At 41.8% G+C, this 26,458-nt stretch overlaps 1 protein-coding gene across 1 annotated transcript in view; it reads left to right on the plus strand.

Annotated features, from left to right (window-relative positions):
* The first annotated feature begins 220 nt into the window (after positions 1–220).
* TSPAN14 (tetraspanin 14) overlaps positions 221–26,458 on the plus strand; it is a 39,832-nt gene continuing 13,594 nt past the window's right edge. Inside the window, exons 1-3 of the mRNA XM_010567847.1 lie at positions 221–348; positions 15,712–15,809; positions 25,517–25,567. Coding sequence (XP_010566149.1) covers positions 15,729–15,809; positions 25,517–25,567 — 132 coding nt within the window. The 5' untranslated portion in view covers positions 221–348; positions 15,712–15,728. The remainder of the gene's footprint in view (positions 349–15,711; positions 15,810–25,516; positions 25,568–26,458) is intronic.

The following is a 26,458-nucleotide window of genomic DNA, read 5'->3' on the forward strand; positions in this document are numbered from 1 at the left end:
AGAGCCTGGGGGTGCGCAGGGAGAGCGGGGCCTCCCGCGCGTCCCCTTTGTGTGGAGTACGGCTGCGTGCAGGGGCGGGCGTGGCAGGAGGGACTGGGCGTGCATTTCCGCGCTGCCTCGGCCGCCGGCGGGAGCACGGTAGCGGCGGGGCGGCTCGGCTCGGCTCGGCTCGGCGGAGAGGCACCCCGGCGCCGCTGGCCGGCCGCGCTGACGCGGGGAAGGTCCGGGAGCGCCGCCGCGCCGTGTCCATGGACTAGCCGAGGCGGCGGAGGGACCCCCGACTACGCCGACCGCCGCCTCGCCCTCCGCCCAACTTGGGGAAACTTGGCGAGCAGGCTGCTGCCCCCGGTGAGTCCCTGCCCGCCCCGCCGCCGGCCCGGGCATCCCCTCAGCCGTCTGCCCCCGGGGTCGCGCCGCGTCCCCGCCGTACGGAATGCCCCTTCCTCCCCATGTCTTTGATCCCCCCCCCCCCCCCGGCGCACGGCTCTTCCCCCGCAACATCTCCCGGGAGCTGGCAGCCATTGAACGGAGCGGGGAGCAAGCGCTGCCCGGCTGCCCTCCCTCGGGGCGGGCAGCAGCCCTCAGAGTTCGTGAGTTTCCCGAAAACGCGGGGCTGTGGCGAGCCTCTGCCATTGTCCTTGTCCATTAAAGGAAGCCGGAGAGGCCGGGCGAGGCTTCCTCTGGGAGCTCACGCGAAGTTGTTTCGTTGAGTGAGGTGCCACGAGGGAGCAAAATAATTTTTTTTAAAAAAAGGCCTTTCGGGGTGCTGCAGCAGCGGGGCGGCGTTTGGCCGCTCCGTCCTCTGCCGGTGCGCCGGCTGCCGCCAGCGCCGGCCCTCGGTCCAGGCGTTGCTGTTAGCAGAAGCAGCTGCTCCGTGTGTACGAGGGTTGGGGCCTGTAACTTCTTCTTTGAATTTTGACTTTAATTGCTTGTAAGCTGCGTGAGCGAGGGACCTCTCTGACACCCTCGGAGCTTCCTGCCGAAGCAGGCCCGGCCGCTGAGTGCGGTGTCACCCGAGGCGATGCCTCGCGTTTGTTTCGGCTCCTGTGGGGTTCCAGGATGGGTGACTGGGTAATTAACACATCACCAGTTCCCGACTGGTCACTTACCTCCTTCCTGGTCGTCTTTGTCGTTTCAGGCGAATGTTTTATTTCTGGTCTGTGACCCCTACGGAGCGCTGCTGAGAAGCTGCTGCACGCAGACCTTATGAGGAGAGTTCAAGTAAAATGCATTATGCACTGTTAATGTGGGGAAAGTGTTCTGGTTTTTTTTTTTCCCTTTGTAAACTTTTTTGTTTTAAGGGAGGGAATGGCCCTTGTGCGTTCTAGGGAGAAGGTTTAAGCTAAGCTAGAAAAGGCTTGGTATTATGGAGGACTCATGGTGTTATACCGGCCTCACTTCAATACTGGCTTTTTATTTTTGTGTAGAACAAACCACGATTTTACACTTTCAGAGTATCTGCATAAGGCTGTTAAGCATACATCTGACTTTACCTCACATACTCAATGTAGACTTAGTGGTTTTATTTTGAGCCTTTCTGAATAAAAAATAATAATTAAAAAAAAGCTGTAAAAGTAAGTTACTTCTGTTGGTTTTCCCTTCCTTAGTAGGTCTTCAAAGGTAGTGGTGGAGGGAAGGACATTTTATGATAACCAGGAGGGTAAGATTTTTCCAGCATTGGTTTTTTTTTTTTTTTTTTTTTTTTTTTTTTTTTTTTTCCATAGGGACATAAAGTTTGTGACCTAGAGCTCTGGATAAAATGGAAGGAAACCCATTCCTAGAGAATGGAAGTACAGGGTCTATCTAGTTCATTGGGGTGATGATCTCCTTTCTGGCTATCTCCCTCAGTGAGTTAGGCATCAGTACTCACATGCTCTTATGACTTCCTGAGCCACTTTCTACTTAAAATAAATGTGTGAAACTTTAAATGCTTGGGTGTGGATGGTTGAGATCCTACCACTGTCTGCTTGACAAAGGAATTGTGTGTGGAGAGAAGGGGTCTGGTGGCAATTCAAGTCTAGTCATTGATGAGAAGTAGGAATGAGCTGTGGGGGAAACTACTTTGCAGCCTTTGTGTTTTGGCTGGGTTTTTTTAAAAAAAAATCCAGGACATCGGTGTTGGTGGAATGGTGTTCTTTATCCTCTGGCTAATGACACTGGAGGAAGGTACTTTCAGGGTGTGATGTGTGTCCTTTTATAAAGCTCTGCTCTTGTGGGGAGGGAAGAACGTAGTGATGATGCCTGTCCTTAGAATATTTTCATGTTCAAAATTACAATGCCACTGAAAACAGCAGTTTTTAAAAATAGCTTCCCAAAAGTTTGGAAATACTTTTATAATAATGTTGAAAAACAACATGCAAGTAAGTTATGTGGTTGGCATTTTGCTTTATTTTTGTTGATGTCATTCATAGATGGACTTGCTAAAGGTGAAGCCTAGAACTAGATCAAAATCACTGAAAGTTGCTCTTCTGTGTCTGGTGTGTGCTCTATGATTTTTATTTAGTGTAAGTTGATCTAGTTAGCTTTCTTTGTAGCTTCTTTTGTGTTGAAGTGTCCCCAGGAAAGAAGACCAAATCAGGAGAAACCTTACTTGAGTCTTGAGTCTTATTCTTGTCTGTGGGCATAGGCTTTGCCTGACATTTAGTGCATTGTAGAATAATTAATCTTATGCTGTTTTCCTGTTTAAAGTCTCTTTCCTGTCCTCCCAACCCTCTTGGTGGGGGGAGGGGGGCGCGGGTGTGTGACAGAAAAGAAAGAAAGGAATTACTTGTTAGGAACGGTGTCTGTGCAAGAGCCTTCAACATACCTGACAGGACTGAAGGGGAGTATGTTCTGGGCTACCTTTTGCTAGCTTTAGGCCTTGCGGTACTTAATGAAAGGTTCATAAAAAGCCCTTGCTGTGAGCCCTAAAATGCTATCTAGTTGGGGCACTTTCTTTGGTATTGAAGATGTGACTTTTTGCTCTTAGATGTAGCAAGAAAATTGTTGTCATGATGTCTTATGAATTTGGTCATGTCTGGATGCAAATGTGTAGATAATCTGGATGAAGAAGTTTTTAGTTGTAGGCTAACTTCTAATGAATAACTGAGGAATATACTTTTTGATCCCTTATAGGTTGTTTGGTCTGAGGCTGACCTCCGATTTTCTTAGAGGGTAGTTACATTTAATTTATGAAGCTTTGGTTTGTGGCTACCAGTCAGCCATTACCTGTAAATTGATGTTTGGGGGAAAAAAAAAAAAAAGGGGTAGTGGGGGTGGAGATTTTTCTGCTGACAAACTCCTGCAATTAATTCTTACAGTCTTCTATGAAGTTTCCCATTGTGTATTAGGTGTGGTATAGTCTGAGTACTGCTGAGCATGAATAAATTAAACTCTTGTTCTAATCCCACTGTGTTAGATTAGAAATCTCATTGAGGTGGGGCGGGGGAGGGAAGTGGAGTTCACTGAGCTATTGTCAAAACTGTTTCCACAGATCCTCCCTTTATATCATTTTCTGCTTTTACAAAAAAAATTTCCACTTGGGTGGGGTATGGTGAAATATGTGGGTTTCAGACACCAGACAAAGGAGACATTCATGCCTCACCTGTGAATCAAGAATGTTTTTACTTGTGGGCTTTTTGTGTCATGCTGCTTTGCATTGTGGCTTCCTGGGTCAAAACTTCCTGGTGTTGGTAGAATGGACTTCTGTACTTTGGCATCTGTGGTGGGTTTCCAAGGCTCACGAGCTGCAATTCACAAAATCCATGAATGTGCTATGGTTCTCATGTTGCTTTAAGTTGAAGAACCTTAGATAAAGTAAATCAAACCCTCAAACAAGAATTTTCTTTACTTCAGAGTAAATGTTGCAGGCTGTCACTAAGGGGGAATTAAGAAATGGTCCTTTTCCAGGTGGCTTCTGATTGTATGTCCGAAGGATGGTCATGTGTCTTCGTCACTAGTATTGCACAGTCCTTAAAATCTGTGGCTTTTCTAGAGCTGTAGTGTTGGTAGCTTGCATGAGGGTGCTGAAGCAGCCTTCCAGCCCCTAGCACAGCTTGGGCAGGAACAGGATTCTTCTTCTTGACCCTTTGGCTCATGCTCAGTCAAAAGCATCTGATAAAGGAAAGGTTAAGAACAATGTCAGAGATGATCAGAGTGAAGCTTATCAAGGTTAGATATGTGTGGCTCTTAAAGTTTAATAGTTTGGGTGTTCCCCTGCCCCTAATCTAGCAATCAAAAAAAGAGAGGGGGGAAACTGAACAGTCTAGGTTCAGATGACTTCATTTTGAAAACAGTCACAATTTAATTAGTTAGACTTGAACGTCTTATATTTGATTTTTTTGCATTGTAAAGCTGCTTCTCTTTTTTTCTGGATGACTGAACAAAACCTGTTTTCACTATGGTCAGTGAGCTGAAGAATCTATTTTAGGCATGTTGCAGGTGAGGATTACGGCAAAGGATTTAACCTGCAGAAAATGGTGATCCTCAAATATTAACAAGATAAGGGATTGCAGTGTTTGCAGTTGAAACCACTGGCTTCAAAGGCTTTTGCTGACTTTCTTTACCAATCTGATGTAAATCTTAGAATTTAATCCCTTTGAGAGAGGAGAAGTATCATTCTGCTTGATTATTCACACTTGAATTCTGTTACCACTTATGCAGATAACTTTCGGCAAATGAAAATAAAATATGCTAAGCAAGATGAACGATATCTGAACCTAGGGCTGTTAGGATTTAAAAGTAAGTTTATTTTCCTTTCTGGTTCAAAGTGTGCCTCAGCCCCTGTTTGGAAGGGGGGACCGGCACTTGTTTTGCTTCAGTGTTTCCTGTCTCTCTTCCTTTTTGAGAGCAAAGCAATAGTGTTTTATCCCTTTCCTTGTAGTAAAGCTCATACATGATATGTCTAAGTGAATACATTTCTGTTCTTATCCAGAGTACCTGCTTACATGTGTTTCTTCTGAGAGCTGTTTCTGTGCCCTTGTCTTTAGAAGTCTGTGCAAAAGCTGAAAATTTTAGGACTGTCTTCATTCTTAATCTGAACCTGAATGTGAAAGGCAAGGGTGTAATAAACATAGGCCTTTGCTTCCTCTTGACCTTTGCAGTCAGTGTTGTTGAATGTTGTCCTGGTATTACAAAGGAGCTTCTCTCTGTTTTACACTCCCAGTCTAGAGAGCAGGCATTTATAACAAATTGATAAGGGTCTTCTGTGTGAAGACCTGTGCTGAAGCCCCCAAAGTAGTTGGGACTCTTCCTGTGGCACTAATAGGCTCAGGCACTTGCTGAGCTTGTGTGTGCATATGAGCTTTTGGCTTTTTTTATGGGTTGTTTTATTTTGGCTTTTTCATTCTGTTTCAGACAGGTTGCTAGTGTACAAAACGAAATTTGTTCATGTGGCCTAACAGCCCTTTCCAGAAGTCGTCTTTTCCTGTTTTATAGGTTTTTGTTTCCTGCTCAAAGACTAAATAATTGATACTTGAGTCTCTCTGGAAAGGTGTTTTCTCTAAATAATTGATGGACTTATAGGAAACAAGGCGGCTTCCAGTTGCTGCAGTCAGAGCTACAGGAAGCTGTCTACTCTTGCTTTGGGGTATAAAATCAGTGCTGAAGCATCTACACTGACATCTAGAAACTCCTGGAATAGAAAACAAAGTTGAATAGTCTCAAGTAAATTGCATCTGAAGGAAGACACCTGAGATGTTGGACTTTTGTCTCTACACAACAGCAGCCTTCTGACTGCCAGGATATGGAGCTGATTCTCTTGTTTCTTTCCCCTCAACGATTTGTTATTAAATGGTGCTCAGGGAAGTACTTAATGTTGTGTGGAATATGAATGCAGTGGTACAGCTGCATATAATAAAGGGTATGAAACAGTAAAGCTTTCTACCCTGACCTGGGTATTACTTCAGTTTGTCTGCATAGTAAGCCTGTGGAGATGGAAGGTTCATCTAAAAAGTTATCTGACTTGAAACTGATGGGTAAGCAGTTAGTGAGATGACTCTCAGAAGACAACAAGGTGGCTTTCTTTGCGAAGTGTACAGTGTGCTGAGTTCGTAAAGGGTATTTTGGTGAAGTGGTCATAGCAGTCATCTGCTTCTGCAAAGCAGAAGGGAGTTCAACGGAAAGACTTTGTCCAACTGGGAGAAGTGAGAAGGGGAGGTGTTGTTCAGCTCTGTTGGGTTAGTTTTTGGGTTTTTTGAGCTGTTCTGCTTGTGTAACCAGTCATACTGTCAGCCTGTTAAGATGGCAGTTTCCTGTGTTCTCACTTTTTTTTTTCTGAAGGTATTTGTTTTTTTCCCTTTAATAAAAGGCACAGATTAGGAAGTGTTTGTGTTTAACCGCCGCACCTTCTAATTCTGCTGATGCATTTGCTGTTAGCTGTTGCAGAGACTGACATCTGCATTGGAAGGAGCTCCGACAGTGTCACTTCACGGCCTTTGCTGCCCTGATCTCTTAATGGCACCGTGTTGTTCTTGGCATAATCCTGAGAGGTGGAAAGCCTGTTTTTCCTCCTTCCCCTGGGGCGGATGCAGAGTCTTCCAGTGAGACAGTCAAGGGTTTCTCACGACCCGACCCGCTTCGCCTGAGAGCTGGCTTTTGGGGGAAGGGCTGGAGCTGTTCAAGCATGGGCTTGGCCTGCAGCAGCTTTGGTCTTTGTCTTTTTAATTCTCTTTCCTTGTGTTGTGGTAGCATGTGCAGGGTGCTCTGCAAACCTACCTCCTACGTCTCCTGAAGCATTAGTTTATTTCTTTGTCTTTGGGCTGAGGCATCTAGTCTGCTGAAGAGCTGGCAGTGGTTAGGGTCATGAGGTGGTAAATGCTGTTTTGTCACATCTCTAATGTTTTCCAGTATTGTGTTAGAGGTTCACGAAAGTTGCGGAAGTGTGTTTCTTTACCAGAAAGTCAGTTGATAAGGAGAATAATTACACCGTTTTTGAGCTGTCAGTGTGGCCACAAAGAGCTGTTTTCTCTTGTGGCCTGTAAGCTGGTGATGGTCCTGCTCAGCATGTAAAATAAGGTTCTTCTCGGTGTGTTGTGAATGCAGTTGGTGTATGAAGTGGGGGGCAGCAAAAGAAAGCAAGCTTTGAAAGCATTGTCCCCAAACCCAACAGGCATTAACAACCCACCCTCCAATAAGTAGCATCCCCTGGTGCTGGGAGGGTGCCTCATTTGGAATGAGTGTTCCTGTGGTGTTTGAAAGCATGGGTCCTGTTACTTGGCATGGGAAGGGAGAAAAAATTGAGGTTTTATGGATTCAGCTCCACATCATGTCTCCATGATAAAGAGACAGCATTGTTTAACCAGAACAAGTGGTGAATGTAACTAGCATTGTACAGATACATGCATTCTTAGCATGCTCATTATTGGAGATCAGATGTCAATATTGGAATTCTTTTTTTTCCACTTAAAGATACCTTGATCTGGTTTAAATTGTCAAAATAAATATCTTTTATTATGCATAATATATATTATATAAATACATATATAGGAACACTCAGTGTAAAGGCTAAGAAACGTGGTGTGGATGTGGACAGACTGCATGTTATACTCAAAGCAAGGAATGTTTTTAAGAAAAAAACCCAAAACAAATTATCTGCTGGTCATTTCTTTAGTTTATATTTCTATAATCAGTCTCCTGTTTTTCTCTCTTATGAAAAAAGAAAATGAAGGGATATCCTTTTTGGCTTAAATGTAACTGGCGACTTGAACAAGTGGCATTCCTGGAAATGGAGGAAAGCCACAACGTGTCTAAAAGTGTAGGATGTTCTCTGAAGAAAGAGTGGATTTGTCAGCAAAGAAAGTTGGTAGCTTCCTGTCTTTTCTCCTCAAAGTTGTGACTTATTTTTGTGATACAAAGTGGTATAGCAAATGGAGGACCCATTTTGTTCTTGAAATATTTTGGTCTGTATGGAGGTATGGGAGGGAACAGACAACATGTATGGAATAGGTTCTGTTACTGTTGGATCACTAAATAGAAATAAAGTTATTCCCCAATCACTAAATAGAAATAAAATTGTTCCCCAGCCTGGAAGTTCTGGCTCCTCAAATAAAATATTTACTTTGTAAGGGTTCCAAAACCTTCTGTTAGAAAGAAGAAAAAGTCAAATTACATGCTTGCTTTAATTTGAAAACTTTGAGTTTTCCCTTGCTACTGTTGATGTTATGGGGAGTGGGTATATATATGCTCTCATGAGAGGTAGTAGAAAGCAGCTGAGGAGTTTTGATCAGCTAAGATTATTCTGGCTACTTGTTCTAAAAGGCTTTGCTCCCTGGAGTGAATAAACTCCTGGTCAGAATGACTGACACGCTTCTATGTGTTTCATGATACCTGAACTTTCTGTGAAGTGAAAGGAAAATATAGCTTTTTGGTTTGTTGTGTATACTAAGTAAGTTACACCACAGGCAAGCTCCTATTCAGGTGAAACTGCTCAATAGCTTTGTTAGAGAAAATTTTCATAGACATGAAAGATTTTTCCAAACTTTCCCAAGATGTTAATGAGTCATCCATTGAACTGTAGTGACAGCGCCTAGTGTTGGTTTTGCTTATCCTGGTGTAATCTGACTTGAGTTTTAACTTGCATGTGCATGGGTTATCCCACAGTGCTTTCGAGGATAAGGTCAGTGAATGCCCTACATCCTGTGCTCCTGCTGTTGCCTGCAATTCTTAAATACTAATAAAGAGCCTGGCAGCTTACAAAAAGATCCTTCTCTCTTCTACTGTCTTTCACTCTTTTGGTCATGTTTGGAAAATTGCTGGCTTTTGGACTAAGTTTACTTGTGACATTTCCTTTTCTTTCTGCTTCCTGTGCTATCCCTTGCTTTAAGTCAGAATATGGAGTGTACACTTTATTTGCAGTTGGCTACTTTGAGCAGATTTCCCTTGAACGAGGTAAGAGGTCCGTGCCTTGAGTTGGTGCCTTTGTCAAGTGCTGCTATATGTTGGAGCAGAAAGTCTCTTATCTGTTCACTTATTACTTCAGTGAAACTGAGGTCAATGGAGCAGACCTGTAGCATAAACCTAGTAAAATTCAGTGGATAGCTGAGTAGAGTTGTACCTCTCCACAGTGGCAATAACTAAAAATATTTGTAGTTTGAATTTACATGGTCAATACTTGCATTCTGCAGGGTCATTGGCTTTCATTCTGACCAGTTTGTATAAATGAAAATATGGAAATTTTGGAGCTGCTTTTTTTTATTTATATATATAAAATTTTTTTTTTAGCATTACTAGTAGCTTTTATAGCTAAGTAGGAATAAAGACTTTAACGTGAAAGCAAGGCCAGCCAACTATATCTCTTGGTAACTTCTGTGTGAAGAGCATTGAAAAGTGAAATTGTTAGAACTGCTATTGTTCTCTGTCACTGTTTTTTAATTGCTGTGAAAGCGATCCCTAATTCTGCTTGCCTTTTTCAAGTCTTCCTTTAGTGTCTTTCTGTTCATTTAAGAAATGAGGTGGAGCTGAAAACATCACATGAATGATAGTGTGAATAACTCCTTGAATGTAGAGCTATTATATGGAAGTATTGGTGATGTTAGTCAGGTGGGCAGCTCAGAAAAGGTTAAAAGATGATACTTCTTGATGCCCATGTAGATTATTTTTCAGAATTTAAGGTGTCTACATTCTGAATGTTAGTTTAAGTTCAAAGTACTCTTACATGGTATTTCAGATGCAACTCACCCACGTAAAAGTAGTGGCTTGGCCAAAAGCACATATATAAACTTCACTGTGAATTGTCTGTAGAGCTGGAGTGGAGCTCTTCTGAATCGCTACTTCCTTGTTTTGGATTTGGGAACACTGGGGTATGTTCCTTACAAGTTTTCCTAAGTTGCAATTTGTGCTGTAGTGAATAAAGTCTGGTCACTGAAACCTGAAACTCTTCCCATTTACAGGGGATTGGATCTGCTCTGAGATTTTGTAGAGTTTTTGTTGGAGCAACTTGCGCTTGAAATAGTCTTCAAGTACTTTGAGGACTTAGTGGCTTCAGCACACTACAAAAATAAGAGCCCCAAATGATAATGTCTTAAGAAATATGTCTGGCTTTGGTCATGTTTTCCATTGAGTTCAGAGACCTGTTATCTGGCATTATTTTTCTAGTAAAACGGGGATAACCTATTAGCAGTATCTGTCTTGCATCATGAGTCTTTCGGGTTAAAAAATACCCTTTTGTTGAATAATCCTCAGGTTTCCTCTAAGAATGAGCAAATATTTCTCTGCTGTTCTGAACTGCAGCAGAAGTAAATACACTATACTTGTATTCCTTAAGAGAAGCTTGTATTTTCTTTGTGAGGCCCTAGTCAGAGTTCCTTGGAGACAAAATTACAAAAATAAAGATGACACATGCTTGCAGGGAGTTCCTGAATCATCAGCAGGGCTACTCTCTCTGTTTCCAGGATCAGATTAGTCGGTAAGAGCTCTAAATCCTGTCAGTTTTAGTTCCCTTTGTGTTGTACCAGCTCAGTCCTTAAATATGCAGATTTGATGCCCAGCACCCAGATATTGTACTGAACATTAAGGCTCCCTTGGTGGTCAGCTTTTCTCTGGGATGTGGAAAAAGCAGTCTGTAGGTGCCTCTTAGTTGCTCTATTTTCAGAAGGTCCTAAGAGAATCTCTGAACTATCCCTGGTCAGGGGTAAGTCTTTCTTTCAACTTCACGAACTGCCCCCCCTATTGATAAGAGGACCAAAGAAAATGGCACCATGTCTTGAATGCACTGATGCTTTTTGATATAGATTTGGTGTTGATGAAGTAATGGAATTTAGTCATATCAAACAATAGGCCAAAGTGCATATCCTGTTTTAAAAATTCTTCTTGCTCTTCAGTGTGTTCTTCTTTTGACTTTGTTGATTTGCTTCACCAGCTTCATATAGACTTGATGCTTTGTATTGATGAATGATGGGGGGAGCAGCCAATAGCTTACAAAATTAATTTATTTTTCTTTGTTTTCTCTTGTCTTAGTTCTGTCCCTGTTACCCCAGCTTCATCCATTTCAGTGTGTTAGCTTGAAGTGTTGTGTATCCTGTGGTGCTGGTTTAGGCTGGCATTGCAGGGGTGCTGCATTTCCACAAGCACTCTTAGAAGCTAGCATTGCTTCTGGCCTCCCATCCTTGTTCTCCTGCCACCTCCTGGCTGCACCCACACTGGCATTTTATGAGCTCTGGGGAGATAGATTGGAAGGCTTAAAACTGTTTTCTTCTTGGCATGTGGTACAAGATCACAGGATTGATCTGAAGATTTGTTACATGATTTGCTGTATGATTGTTTGCTCCACTGAGTAGGATGTTTAATGGTTGTGGATTTTAGGAGGGTACAGGGAAGGAGATCAGGACTGCATATGGTGGCAGTACTGTCTGAACCTGGAACTTCAGTGTGACTTATGTCTCCCTTGTAAAGTTAACGCCTCCTGAGGGTCAAAAGAATTTGTGGACCTAGATCTAGAGATGTTAGATCTAGAACAAATCTGGAACACTAATGCACATCTTATCTGTGAGGATTTCCCTGCATACATGAATTAGATTGTTTAATATATCACAGCTTCTGTTTTATGAGAGTTAAAATCTATAGACTATGAATGTCACTGCTGTAGCATTTTGAAGGTAAGAGTGGAATCTGTGGGTGTAGAAATGCTTTGGAAATGGCAGTAGTCTCTTGATGAATGACCATGTTTTCTTCCCCTCACTAAAGCTGTAAACACCAAGACAAAATTATATATTCTGCCAAAGTAGCACTGCTCTGTTGTCATGGGTGGGTGATAACTGTCAGCTGACACAATGTGACTTGCTTTGTCTGAAACACTGTAGAGAAAGTTACTAGTCTATGCTGCCCACATACTTTAATCTTCCAAGTGTTTTGTAGTATTGCCTAACCATAGTTATGTAGCCTGTGATGTAAATTAAATGAAATACTGATGTAGCAGATTTCTGGACTGGTAACAGATGCCTCCTACATTAGGAAACATGACTGCTTTTAGGATAAACATGGGGAAGGTGGCTGTGTGGCCTTGAGTGGATTGCTTGGTATGTTTATTTGTTAGGGTTAGGGGAAAAAGTCAGACACACCTCCACTTTAGATTTATTATGTCAGAATGTCACTCCCACAGCAGTAGTGATTACACTGTGCCGTATGGTGTTCGGTAGTCCGTCAAGAAGAACCAAAAGACTCCTGATGAGCATAAGCAAAGAGAGTAAGTCAAATCTGCTCTTAATATAGGCAGGTGTTTCACAAGGTAACATCTGTCTGGGGAGCTGTGTGCTGTTATAGGACAGCTTCTTGGAACAGGGAACCAGTACTGCTAGTACTAGGCCCCCTGTCACTTCAGAGCATTAAAAAAAAAAAAGGCGTATTAAAAACATTTTGCTTTTTCATTCTGTGAAAATACTGTGATTGGAATTGGCTGGGGCATCTTGCTAGTTGTATGGGAAAGTAGGGGCAAATGTCTTACACACTGGTGGTCAAAACGATGAGGTACGTAGGGAATGGTGCTCAGTAAAGGTACTTTTGATGCTCTTATTCTTGTGAATAGTTTCACTGAAGTTGGAACTTGAACAGTTGGATGCAAAGTCCCAATGCCAGGGAGGGCAACCTAACAAAAAGTAAGACTTCAGACTTGTATTTTAGGTCCTGAAATGGTATGCTTGCCTTTCTGCCCCAGATTATAGTCTAAGCCGTTTTGTCTAGTAGAACCCCATTTTTATGGAACTTAATGATGTGCTAGCTAAATGCCACTTGCTCACTCCTCTTGTAGTAGTAGCAGCAGCAAAAGCAATGGTTTTTATTAGTAGTATGTGCATTTTACAGTTGCTGCTCCTGTCTTTTGCCAGGATCCTGATTTTCATGGGGAGGGAGGCAGAACAGTGGTGGAGGCCTCAGTGTGCCTGCATCTGGAGAACATGTTTGCCCTGGCAGCTAGTGTATTGCTGTAATACAGGCTTACACTGGTGCAAATGGAGTCTTGGACTCTGCTCGGATTAGTGGGGTTCGTCTGTTGTCTCCTAATATTCCCTCTTTTCCCTCTCTTCCCCTGACCCATCAGACTTACTGACTTGGACAAGTGTATGAGTATTGATTGTTGAAAAATAAATTGCCTTTTGGAGCTAGAGACTGAAATGAAGAAGTTGGGAAAACCAAGTGTTCATTCCTTCTCTTTTAGTCTCTCAGCTGCAGGCTTAGAAAAGCATGTCAGAAGAGTGGTGTTTTAAACAATTTTCTTTACTATGTCTCGTAATAGTAAGATTCCTAAGTGTTGTCTGTGAAACTGAGTGGGTTGAAAAGGTCTGTAACTAAAGCTGAACCAGGGCATGAGGAAACAAAACTGTACTTCCTAGGAATGTATATTGCAAAACTCATCTTAGGTATATGAGTGGGTCACATACATCTAGGAAAGTCCTTTCCAGTCACTGCCTGTACTGCCATAAAGTACAATTTTCTTTGTTTTAGCAAAGGTTAAGTGCTTTTTGCTATAACTGAACTGTGAGCATTAGAACCTAGTTATAAGGTGAGGTTTTGGAAGGCAAAAAAACTTGTTTTCAGTGTTTGTTTAAAACTGTGTGGAAATCAACACCTGAACTGTGGAAATATCAAGGTCGGGTGTTAATGGTGAATGTTTATGCTCTCTAGCCTCACAAATTTTGCAGGTATTGTTTCTATAAGAATGTGCAGTATATCCTTTAATCTTTCTCCAGACTCTGCCATTTCTCTGAAACCAGCTAAGTAGTTCATTCTGTGTGTTCAGTCCCTTTACTGGGGCTATTGAGGAAAAAAAGTTTTAGTTCTGACTTAACTCAGTTTTACTCTCTCATGGATTTTTTTACTCCATCTCATATGGAATCAGGAGGATTAATTCCTTTTACTGATTTTTCTATTGCTACTGTGTCTGTCCAGATGTGGTAATCTAGAGTTGCCTAATACCTACCAACTTTCAGTAGGATCTGAAAATTCCTTTTAGGCGCATGCAGGCCATCTTAGCTTGAAAAAAAACCAAATTATTCTCTGTTCACAAGTCTTGCAGTCTTACCTCAGTATGCCAAGTCATGTGATTTTGCAATTGTTTTTTCCATAACTGCTTAAAGCTATGGAGTATTCTACCAAAATGTACCCTCATTAGATTTTTCTACATGGTTTCTGCATTTCTGAAAACTATTTCCATTTGGTTGTGCAGCAAAGAAACTTCCTGGCTGGGCTTGAAGAGGGACAGGGGATGTGTCTGGACCAAGGAGGGATTCTCAGTCTGCTTCCGGATGGAAGCCAAGCCTGGCATGGGGAGACCTATGGAAGAAAAATAAAAGTCTGTTTGGGATCTCTGTCCATAGTCTTATGGGCTGGAGATGCCCATTGTTTCTCCTTGATCTGTTTGTGTGTGTGTAGTTTTAGCTTCAGGGGAAAAAAAATTTAAGGCAAGGCATGAAATATTTGTGTTGAGATTTCAAAAAAATAAGCTCCTCCAGTGAGACACTGATGGTAGTACTCCATAACTGTCCTGGAGAATAATGGGTATTTTACTTAAAAGCTAAAGCAAGCTGTTTATTGTATTGAATGGGATTCTCTGCTGACAAGTGTTTGATTCTGTTCCTTCTTTCAGTGGGAATGGTTTTTACAACCAGGTGCGGATTGCCTTCTAAAAAAAAAATAAATTAGTTTCCCTTCTCATAGCTGTGGATGTCGTGGAGATCTTCAGTTCTCTGTTCCATGGTGCTTGGTTTCAGACTTTGCTGGGTAGTCTTGGTTTTTGCATGCTGTCTGTGAATGTCCAGGTCAGCATAGTCCTTGAAGTTTTTTCCTTAGTTATGAGGTGTTTGAAAATTCTCTGTGTTTGCATCCCTGTTACAAGCCTTTCACTGACATCTTATGGGAGGAAAACATTTGCCTCAAGCGAGCGGAGGGTTGAAACGTGGAACTGCTTCTTGACTATCATAAGCAGCACTTGTGCAGTCAGCCCTCTAGAATGTGGGGGCTATGCGAGTGCTTTGTCTTTCCCGCTCCGGCTCTCGCTTTAACAGCTTGTCCTCTGGTTTTTTTTTTCCTATGCATGGCATTTCTGCAGAGGTGGTTTAGTTATGGTACTCTGAAGAGCTGTAGTTCTCTGAAATATTTGAGCAACAGTTGCAGTTGAACCTTATCTCTAGTGTATGTAAGGAAGCAAGGAAACCGAAATCTGCAGAGCAGATCAGCTGTTTAATGGTGGGGCTTTTGTTCTTGAGAATAAAACCTTTTACAGGGTATTGATTTGGTAAAGAAACACTGAAGTATGGAGAAGACAGAGTACAACTGCCCATTTTATTTAGCAGTCTGTAGACATTGAGATTTTCCTGGTAACCACTTCTAACATCTTGCTAGCTGAGTTGGATGTGCAATCCACAGGGTGTGTTTAAACTTTTGTGTAAGTCCAAGCAGCCATCTGTACAAGTAAAATGGTTTTAAAGGAGTGAGAAAGCGGATGAATGTCAGCTTGCTGATGCAGATCTTCCTAGGCTAACTGTATAGCTAGTTTCCTTTTTGGGTGTCCCTCCCTGTTACCACATAAGGGTGCTTAAAGAAGATAAGGATTATTAAGCAACAGATACTTGGAGGGAGTTTAGGGTCAGCAGAAATTTCTGAGCTGACTTTGAACATGCCTCTGAATGGCATACGGTACAGGTTACTGTAGTCTCATTCTCAACAGAGCAAAAGATCTGGAAAGAAATTCTTTATTCTTAAAATATTTCACTGCCTAATTCTTCTCATTCTTTCTTTTTTGCACAGACGCTCTGCTATAGAAGATGCACTATTATCGATATTCTAATGCAGAAGTCAGCTGTTGGTACAAATACCTGCTCTTCAGCTACAACATTGTCTTCTGGGTGAGTATAAAATGTAGAGACTGAAGTAGCTTAGGCATACCTCAGTGTCATGGTTTAAGCCCAGCCGATAAAAAAGCACCACGAAGCCACTCGCTCACTCCCGCCGGCCATCGTGGGATGAGGAGAAAATACAACGAAAGGCTCGTGGGTCGAGACAAGGACAGGGAGGGATCACTCACCACTTATGGTCATGAGCAGGAGACGGGCTCAACTTGGGGTAAATTAAATTGATTTTGTTTTTTCCTACCAATCAAATCAAAACAAGGATACTGAGAAGTAAAACCAAACCTTGAAACACCTTCCCCCCACCCCTCCCTCCGTCCCGGCTCAACTCTGTTCCCGATTTCTCTACCTCCTCGCCCCCAGCAGTGCAGCAGGACGGGGAATGGGGGTTGGGGTCAGTGCGTCACGCGTTGTCTCTGCCGCTACTTCCTCCTCAGGGGCAGAACTCCTCGCTCGTCCTCTGCTCCAGCGTGGGGTCCCTCCCACGGGAGACAGTCCTTCACAAACTTCTCCAGCGTGGGTCCCTCCCACAGGCTGCAGTCCTTCAGGCACAGCCTGCTCCAGCGCGGGCTTTCCCATGGAGTCACGGCCATCTTGGGGGGCATCCATCCCCCTGCTCTGGCGTGGGCTCCTCTCTCCCCGGGCTGCAGGTGTCGTCTGCTCCCCCGCTCCCCTCCGTGGGCTGGGGGGGGACAGCCTGCCGTCTGGTCTCACCATGGGCTGCAGGGGCAGCCCCTCCTGCGGCGCACCTCCTCCCCCTCCTTCTGCACTGACCTCAGTATTTGCACAGGGGTTCCTCTCACGTTCCGATCCCACTACTCACTGCAGGCTCCCTTCTTAAAGTCGTTATCCCGGAGGTGATACCACCGTCACCGACGGGCTCGGCCCTGGCCAGCGGCGGGTCTGGCTTGGAGCTGGGGAAGCTTCTAGCAGCTTCTCACAGGAGCCACCCCTGCAGCCCTTCCCCTGCTACCAAAAAACCCCACCACACAAACCCAAACCACTCAGTTTTATTAACTAACTTCCTCTGTTTGAGAGGACAGGCTGAAATATTTACCTGAAAGCAGGAAGCTGATGTATGGTATGTCCCAAGTGTTTCGGAATTGAAGAAGCCTATCCCATGTGAGAAAGTAATTCTTATTGAAAATTATACGGATACTGATTCCTCACAATCTTTCCCTTCCTGGTCACTTACTCCTATCTTACCTTCTGAGCGAAGATAAAGGGGTGAAGCAGATAAAGCTGGTTTTCTAGTTTGTTTGTTTTTAATGGAGAAAGGAAAGATCTGCTTGAAGGATTTGTCAAAAGAAAATAGTACAGTCTCTGCTGTTGCTGACAAGGCCTCTGTCTTTTGAGTGATGGAGGCCATTAAATGCTGGTTGCGTTTGGGCAAAGGTTAAAGCTACCTCTGAGTGCACTTAAGTGGTATGTTAAGTTGCTTCCCTGTTAAGAGAAGTCTCTTCTAATATCTCCTTCCAGATCATCTTTGATATCTATGTTGGGGTGGTGTAGCTGTAAATACACTATGCAGAAGAGAAGAAAAGAACTGCCGCAAAGATGTGTCCCAGCTGGCATAGTCAAGATCTTAAATGTCATGCTCTGTTTGCAGCAAAATTGTCTGATACTGTCTTGAAATACTTAGCTAGGGACTAGCCTGCCTATGATGTTTGTTTAGAATTGTGAATGTGAAAAGGGTGCAAAAACAAGTGTGTGGTTTTAGATGATGGTCAAGATCACTGAAGCACCTAACTACCTTGGGAAAAAAAGGCTATTCAAAGGTTAGTGCGTAGCATTGCATTAGAAGTAGTTAACATGTCTGTGAGGGGAAGGTGAAGCTAAGGATGCAGTTCAGATAAACTTGATAATTCTTTTCAGAACTTACAGGTCAAATGTTAGGAGTTTGCACCTGAAGTCGTGGAAACTGTAGTCCTAGATAGAAAGATGGGGTAGTCATGGAGAAGTGCAGATACAGTGTCTTGCCTTGTGCTAGTAGCTTGTGTTAATGTTCTGATTCAGAGTTGAAATATTTCTTAGTACGGATAGCCACTTCTAAAGATGTTTAGATCTTTTCAAAGCTGAAAGGATCAGATAGTTAGAATGAAGATATGGTATGTGGTTGAAGCTACTTATTTAAGGGTAAAAATTGATCCTCCTGATCCCGACTTGTCTGAGATCAGTAGACATGCTAGAAAAGACTATATTCCATTTGTTTACTGGGTTCCTTAAACCATGTAAACTTTTTATTACCTAAAACTTAAGATACACAGAATTATTACCCAAATCTGTATTTAATTTCAGTAAAAAAAGGGGTTTTGTGTCTGAACATAAGTTACAGGCTGTAGAATCTTGTTCGTACTTGTCAGTAATAACTTGGTATTTTGCTTGATTAACCCACATAAACTTCTGGTAAACTAGGTTGGTGTTTGTGCCCATTTCAGCTGCTTTGGCAGTATTTAAGGTAGAAAATAAGCTTTTTTGAAAGCTGCATGTATGATGGACAAAACTCTGAATTAATTTAGAATCATAGAACAGTCTAGGTTTGATGGAACTTCTGGAGGTCATCAGGCCCAATTTTCTGTTGAAAGCAAGACCCTTTTAGGGTAGAAAAACACTGCTCAAAGGGAAGAGCTGGGAGTCTTCTGAGTTTATTACTCATCAATTTTCTGCTGTCTTCAGCCTAATAAAAATGTTAGAAGGCTAGGTCATATTGAGACTGCAATGTTTGGGTATCCTTGAAAACCGCAGAACTTTTTGCTGCTGTTCCCAGCTCTTGTTTATTAGTGCAATGTTTCAACATGATACTGTACTATTAAGCCACAGGGGAGTTTATCCTTGTGTGGGTAACAGGGCAGAAAAGATGTGTGTGGTTTGTGTAGAAACTTTTTTCCAGTAAGGGTTAATTGGCCACAATATTGCCATAGTGCAAATGCTTGTTAGTGATGATTTTTTTGCCTCTAGCAATTGACAGTTCCTATTATGGCCTCGTGTCAACATGTAGGTGCTCAAAGGCCACCAGCTCTGTAGTTATTTTTATTCTTCCATATAGTACAACTCCCATGTACCTGTAGTAGAGTGTGGTACAATGAGAAGTGATTTTTGTCAAGCTGTTCTGGTTTTCATAAAAATCACTTTAACTGGGTGGATGCTCTTCAGCAGATAGTGTGGCAGTATGTGAGAAACTGACATTCTTTTTTTCATGAATATATTAGGATTGTTCTAGTCATCTTTCTTTCTTTTGAGTGTCTAATGAAGTGAGTCTGTTACTGCTTTTGATGGGTAAACAACCTTTGAAAAACTGAAATTTTTTGTGTTTACTGGGAAGACTCAAGAATTTGCCTCTGCTTTTTCACAAGAATTAATTTTGTGTCTATTTTCTTTTTCATTCCCTGCAGAGTCATTACATTTCAGTTTTTCAAATTTCTTTTTTTATTGTATTCTCTTGAAATTGATGATGAAGATCCAATGATTTTTCTTAAAGAATCATCTTAAAGAAGAGATGCAGAAAAATTGAGGAGAATTTGAAATACAGTTTGTGTGCTTCAGCTCATCTGTTGGCTGGAGGAGTTGGTTTTCTGAACAGGTAGTACCTCGCTCAACAAATGGTCTGAGGCTTCTGCTGAGAAGTTATTATCAGGCTGACCTGGTAAATTATGTGTAACTACAGCTCTTTTGATAAGAGTTCAGCACCTTTAGTTGTAGAACAAGCTATGTAAATGTTGAGTGGGAGGGTAGACACTCCTATAGGCAATGCATGAATCATTTAGCTGACACAGTGATTCAGGAGCCTATGACATCCTGCTGGCTGGGATGCCTAGTCTAACAATCTCTTTAATTGGACAAATCCATCGTGTGTAGAACAAAGTAAATTTTCTATGTGCCTTAAAAGAACCGAAGGGCTACAAAATCAGAAGGGAAATGTAACCATGACTCTAAAAAGCAGCATTTAAGGAGGGAATGTTAGTCTTGATTAATCTTTCTTGGCTTGCAGGACAGGTGCTTGTGGGAGCTTGTTTTGTGAGTGTTTGTATTAGTGAGGCTGGCTACTATATAATGGGCACGAGGGATGGTATTTAGATAGGTGTGCGGACAGCCTTTTGCCCACTTAAGCTGTTACTGGAGGTATGGTAGTAGCTCAGCTGTGTCTCAACTCATGATACAGTTTATTCACAAGCCAGGTAATTTGCATGTAAATAGAGTTGCATTTGTTCTTCTGTTATGCTTACTAAAGACGCATGTAGACTTCCCTGTTGTAGCTCTAAAAATAGTATCAGTGACTGTATAAACTTTAAAGTTAAAGCATATGGTGACTTAGTGAGTAGTTTACAGAATATTTAAACTTTTTAGTGGGTGTTTACTTTTCAGTTTGTGTCATGTTTCAAATACAGTTCACATTGGTGTGGAACAAAATATTGAACTCAAAGAGGACAAATGTAACTCTCTTAATGGCGAGCTCATAGTTTAATCAGCCTCTAGAAATCTGTAAATCTTCATTCTTTGGAAGGTTTTTGGTTGTTGGTTGGGTTTTTTTTTTTCAGATGGGCAACTTGGCAATAGAAGGTTCAGTTTTGATGGCTTTGAGTTAGTTGTGTACGACTGGCTTGTGAAATCACTTCTCTATTCTTTGTGATTGGCCTTCCCTTGTAAGAAAGGGAATGGAGGTCATAGGAAGGCTCTGTCTTCCTAGACATAATTTTAATGTGGGATTACTTTTTTTCATCTTGCTTTTTAAGCATGCTAGTAAGATTTAACTTCTCCAAGTACACTTGTTTTAATAACTAGTGATGAGGCAGTATTGCAACCGTTAAGATAGCCCTGCAGGGAGTGCTCAGAAGTTTAAGTGAAATTACCCTATTACAGCAAGGCTGGACCTCCCTTTGAGTTTTAAAGCTTTTTTTTTTCTCTTTTTTTCTCCTCCAAATAGCTTCATTTGTCATAATGAAATTAAAAGACTGCAGTAATACAAGGTGAAGAGCTTGATTCTGGCACCTTTCTGTTCCAAGTCATTTTGCGACTGAGCGAGCCATCTGTGAAAGCCTCAGTGGAGGGAGGAGGCAGGGGTGCCCTGTCTTGTGATGCAGCACTGCTCTGTGCCTTCCAGCCTGCATTTGGGAAGGCCCAGGGAATAAAAGGCAGTGCCTCAATCACCTGTCTCTGGGCGCTTGCTTGCTCCTTTGTTGCCAGTTGAACGATTTTTTTGAGTAGTCCAAGAATTTCACCTCAGCCAGGACATGGCTGTTTCAGTGAAGTGAAAGATAGCATGTGTGATCTGCCAAAGCCTTTTAGGTTGCATGTGAGCTCACTGTCTCTCAGATTAATTGAGAAGAGAGGGTAAAATAGCTTTTAGCTGCTGTCATCTTGATTTATCTTCTAATGCTCTGTAGTTTTGTGTGTGACTCTTAAGGGGTTTTGGAGGAAAAATAAAACTTTTCAGTCATGCTATAGAAGATGTGACATTTTTGCCCTGAACATGATGATGAAAGGCAAAAATTCTCTTAAGTTCTGGAAAAGAATTTTGATCTCATTTTTGAAAAGTAAGAGAAGACCCAGGCTAGCATAAGATTTTCTTGGCTTTTGCAGCGTATGTTGTGTTTCAGGAACATCTAAAACAGCAAGGCTGTGCCAGGAAGAGGAAGAATCCACCACCAGGTGTTTTCCTGACCCTGAGAAGAAAAGTCTGGGAAGAGACAAGGGTAGGAAGGAAGGGCTGTAGGGTGCTGATTGCTCCAGCATGGGTGGAGCTACAATGTAAAATAGGGTTGTCCAGGGGGTAGAAAGTGTTCTCTGTAAGGGTAACATTTTGTGCTTACAAAAAGCGAGCACAATAGAAACGCATTCCCATTGCCTTTAATCAGACATTGAGGCAGGCTGACCCAAAATTAGTTTGTGTGCAAGGGTTGTCTTGCAAGAATTATGTTTAGCTGCAACCTAGATTTGAGAAACAAATTAGACCTGTTTTCTCAGTTAGTAGGCTGATTCTAATAGCATAGTCAAAGGAATTCGAAGTGTGGTTAGGAACAGATAATGCTTAAGCTAAGTGGTCTTGTGCAGTGTCTGTAAGTTGGCGTCAGTATTGTATGTCTCCTGAGCGGAGTTTACAGCTTGATGCAATGTGTTAATAATGTGGATTTTTCAGTTCTAAAGCAGGAAATGACCAAATGCTGATTACTAGTTTTAGTTTCCTGTTCAAAGGGATACAGTTGGGCTGCTTCGTGTATGTTTCCATCTAACCTTTCATGCAGTATATGGCTGAAATGACTCTACGGCATAGGAGTGAATTGGGTAGTCCGGTTTGTTCTTGCTTACACATCATCCAGATTCTGGTGAAAGGTGAAGTTCAAAATGCCTCTCTTGAAATAGCTAGCTTGCTCACTCTCACCCTGGGAACACTTTCAGTTAGCACTGCTACTTCTCAGCTGCCTGTTCTCCCATTCATGTGGTCAGTTAGTTCAGTGAGCTGATGAAGGTTAAAACTGTTCTTTCAATTCAGGCTGGATCAGCTCCCTGGTCTGCCTCATAGCAGTCAACTTGAATGCCTCTGTGCAAGAGTGGTAAAGAGAGGGTATTTTCCTGGTGCTAATTCTCTCTAGAACTCTGTATTGGGTATCAATCACGCTAACTTCTGAGTTAGTTTTATCACTGTGGTGTGTTTTACAATAGTTTTCAGTGAGATACTTTAAAGAATCTTGCACATGGTATTTAAAGCAAATAGATCTTTTTACTTCCTTGCAAATTGGTTGTCTTGGTTATTGTGCCTGTAAATGTAGTGGCTGATGGCTTTGTTTCTTCTGCAAGTACATCATACTTCACTTGTTTTTGTTAAAGAAACCTAATGTGTGTGGTTTGGCTGCTTCTAGTGAGAATTATGAACCACTTGTCTTAGCTGAATTAAGTTTTAGATTTATCTATGTTGATTCTATGAGACTAGGTTTATTTTTCTGCTAATTAACTCTGTTTTACTTGTAGATAGTTTGCATAGGTGCTGATGGAAATAACTTTGCAAAAATAGTGTAATTTTGTGAAACTGAACGCTTTATAAAAACATGAGTAATGTTAGTGTTCAGAGGTGAGAATGAAGCATACTAGTGAAAAATCTACTTAATCAAGAATCTATTACAATTTAAGATGGTAATTATAATGAAAGGCTGCCAGTGGACACCCTGTTTGTATATTCAATAGCACAGTATTAGTGTTACACTAACATTAGTTTATATGCAGAGTGTGGAAGATGTGTGTCTTCCCAATTCTTTTTTTTTTGTCCTTCTTATTTCTTTAGAAAAAGTTCCCAAAGATCCAGCTGTATGTACTGTGTAATTTACCCTGATTACTTGAAATTATACCAGCTGTCTTCACCTGTCTCCCAGCATTCCTGGAACATTTGGAATGAGAAAGGGTGAAGGATGCATCAATTGCATGCCCTGGGTAACTTCATGACATACAAGTTTGACTGATTCCCACCCCCCCATTTTGCTTCTTCGTCTGAAAATCACTGGGTTAAGATTTAGGGGTAATCTGGGTCAATATTCTGTTTATATCCATGTGGTTTTTAATAGTATTTTTCAAGTTGTACTTTGATCCAAATCATCACTTTAAATGTTCTTAGCTTATTCAGAGCCTGAGATAAGTAGTCATAGTGCTGTTGCTTATTAAGCAACATTGGGAAATTTAACTTATTTAGTACTGCTTTGTCCAGTTGTAACTTTTTCTATGTATTAGTAGTGGATTTGGTTGGTTAATCTGTGTGCTTAAGCCCTAAAATATGCCATATAATACTTCATGCCTAGAGACAAATGTCTAACATCATTTGAGTACAGAATGACATGAATGACACTTGGCAGCCCTTTGTGGCTTTCCATTCCCCCACTCCCCAGTAGAGTAAACCCAGAACACCTTGTGGGTGCTGGTCTCTTCTGTCAGGTGGCTGGAGATAGGATAAGAGGAAATGGCCTCAAGTTGTGGCAGGGGAGATTTAGGTTGGATATTAGGAAAAATTTCTTTACTGAAAGGGTTGTGGGGTATTGGAACAGGTTGCCCAGGGAAGTGGTTGAGTCACCATCCTTGGAGTTATTCAAAAAGCGCGTAGACAAAGCACTTCAGAACATGGTTTAGTGGGCATGGATGATGGTTGGACTCGATGATCTTGAAGGTCTTTTCCAACCTAAATGATTCTATAACTTCATTTGCCCTGAGTGCAGTTTAGGGTCAGCAGGCAGTGAACCCAGCAGTACTTAAAATCTATGCATATATTTTCCTGTGTGACTGTAAGAGGATCTCATTTTTACTTCTTGCCTGTGCTGTGGGGAATTGCCTGTGATGCCCATTTAGTTCATGGGAGGTGTTGCATTCCCTAGAAGGAAATGGCTCCTTTTTCAAGGCATATTTTCAGTTGTTCGGATTTACTTGTCAATGTGTGTAAGGCTTGGGGCGGGGGGGAACATTAGTCCTTTATAAGATCATCAAGTCCAACCATAAATCTAACACTGCCAAGTCCACTACTAACATGCCCCTAAGTGCCACATCTACATGTCTTTTAAATACCTTCAGGGATGGTGACTCCACCACTTCCCTGGGCAGCCTGTTCCAATGCTTGATAACTCTTTTGGTGAAGAAATTTTTTCTAATATCAAATCTAAACCTCCCCTGGTGCAACTTGAGGCCATTTCCTCTCATCCTATCGCTAGTTACTTGACAGAAGAGACCAGGACCCACCTCACTACAACCTCCTTTCAGGTAGTTGTAGAGAGCGATAAGGTCTCCCCTCAGCCTCCTTTTCTCTGGGCTAGACAACACCAGTTTCATCAGCTCCTCCTCTTAGGACTTGTTCTCTAGACCCTTCATGAGCTTTGTTGCTCCTCTTTGGACATGCTCTAGCACCTCAATGTCTTTTAAGGTTACATGGACATAGCAGGGTAGAATGCCATTTTAAGTAATGAGGGGGAGCTGCCCTCAGTTTGTAGAGAGGTCACTTTAGTTTGGTTATTGAAATTGGGTATTAAAGATGAACTGCCTGAGAATGAAGAAAGGGAGTAAAAGACTAGAACAAGGATCTCTTGTTCATTTGGATGAATATAATTCAGAAATATTTATTACACAAGCATATGAATTGGTGTAGGGTTTGTACATTGTCAATTAGATTTGTTGCTTATTGAAAGTAAGTGGATGGACCATTACTTCAGCTTAATTCAAAAGGGCTTAAACAAGGTAAGGATTCAGAAGATACACTGTATCTAATTAGAGCACAGGCTAATATAATAAGCCTTGACACTGAGAAGTTATGAAGAGTCAGGCATGGCTACTGTCTGGGGGTGGTATGGTAAAATGACTAAATAGGGAATAACCTCAAAATGCATTAAATATTCTGAAATCTTCATTAGTTTGGCAAAAGGTTTAGAGCAAGTCATTGGGACAAGGATAACTCCCACTTGTTGCTACTGGGTGGAATTGTTAATTTAGTGCTATGTGCTTCTAGAGTAATAATAATCAAATTGAAATACTTTTAAAAAGTAGCTTATAAAATGCAAGAATACTATGGAATAAAAGCACTCTAAATCCTTTTCGCAAGAGATTGACTCATGGGGAGGAATGTCCCATTACTGTTGTCTGAGGTTGCAGACAATATCTGTTCTACTTGAGCAACAGTGCTACTGGCTAAGTGTTTGAGAATGTGTTGATTAGTATATCTAATTCATCTTTTCTTTTTGTTTTAGCTAGCTGGGGTGGCCTTCCTTGCAGCTGGTCTGTGGGCATGGAGTGAAAAGGTAAGGGTAGAAATGACTGGTCTTACTTTGGCTGCCCTCCTGCCCCCAGCCCTAGTAAAACTACTTCCTCAGGAAGCAGCAAAGGTTAAACGTAGCGTCTGAGCTCAGGACAATGTTCAAATGATCTAAACTGAGTTCAGTTGGAGTTTCATTCTTGTCCCTGATCAGGTGTTAAGCTGTGGCCCTTGACATTTTTAGTAAACTTATAAGAACAGGGTGCTAGGGAGAATTTAATCTTTATGAATGGTCTTTATGAACTGGTTCTCTTTTGAAAGCATGTTTTCTGACATGCATTTATCCACCCACCTCTTTTTGTTAAAAACAAGAAGCTTTTGGGAGGAATGTGAAAGATATCTCTTTATATAAAAAAACCCAAACCAAACCAACAAACGCAAAAACATGGGTCTTTGGGACCATCTTTCTGAAGTATTCCAATCTTCAGGGCATCTGTTGTCTTCCACTTTACTCCCCATGGAGTTGCTTAAGTGATTGTGTCTTCATGTAGAGGAACGAAATTAGAGAACATAATCTAGCTGAATAACACTGGTATTTTTGGCAAAGGTTTCTTCTGGCTGAATAACTTCCTTAGAGGAAGTCTGTGCAGACTTGTACCTACAGAGTTCTCCTGTTACAAGAGAAGAGATGGTATAGGTATGGAAATGAATGGTGCAGACCCTTGTAATGAATCTAAAAGCACGGCTTTAAGAGGACTGCAAGCAGTAGGAAAAAGTGACAATTACTATAGATTTACTGATCTGCATCTTAACTAACAGTGGAGGGCAGGTTCAGTTGTGCTGCTGAGTAGGAACACTTTAATTGCCATCATAGTGTAACATTTTGTTAATCAGAGTGCTTGTATGCAGCAGCTACCCACATACAGATTGGTTCTGG

The sequence above is a fragment of the Haliaeetus leucocephalus genome, unplaced genomic scaffold (assembly GCF_000737465.1).
Source record: "Haliaeetus leucocephalus isolate CR32 unplaced genomic scaffold, Haliaeetus_leucocephalus-4.0 Scaffold229, whole genome shotgun sequence".
NCBI classification, from domain to species: Eukaryota; Metazoa; Chordata; class Aves; order Accipitriformes; family Accipitridae; genus Haliaeetus; species Haliaeetus leucocephalus.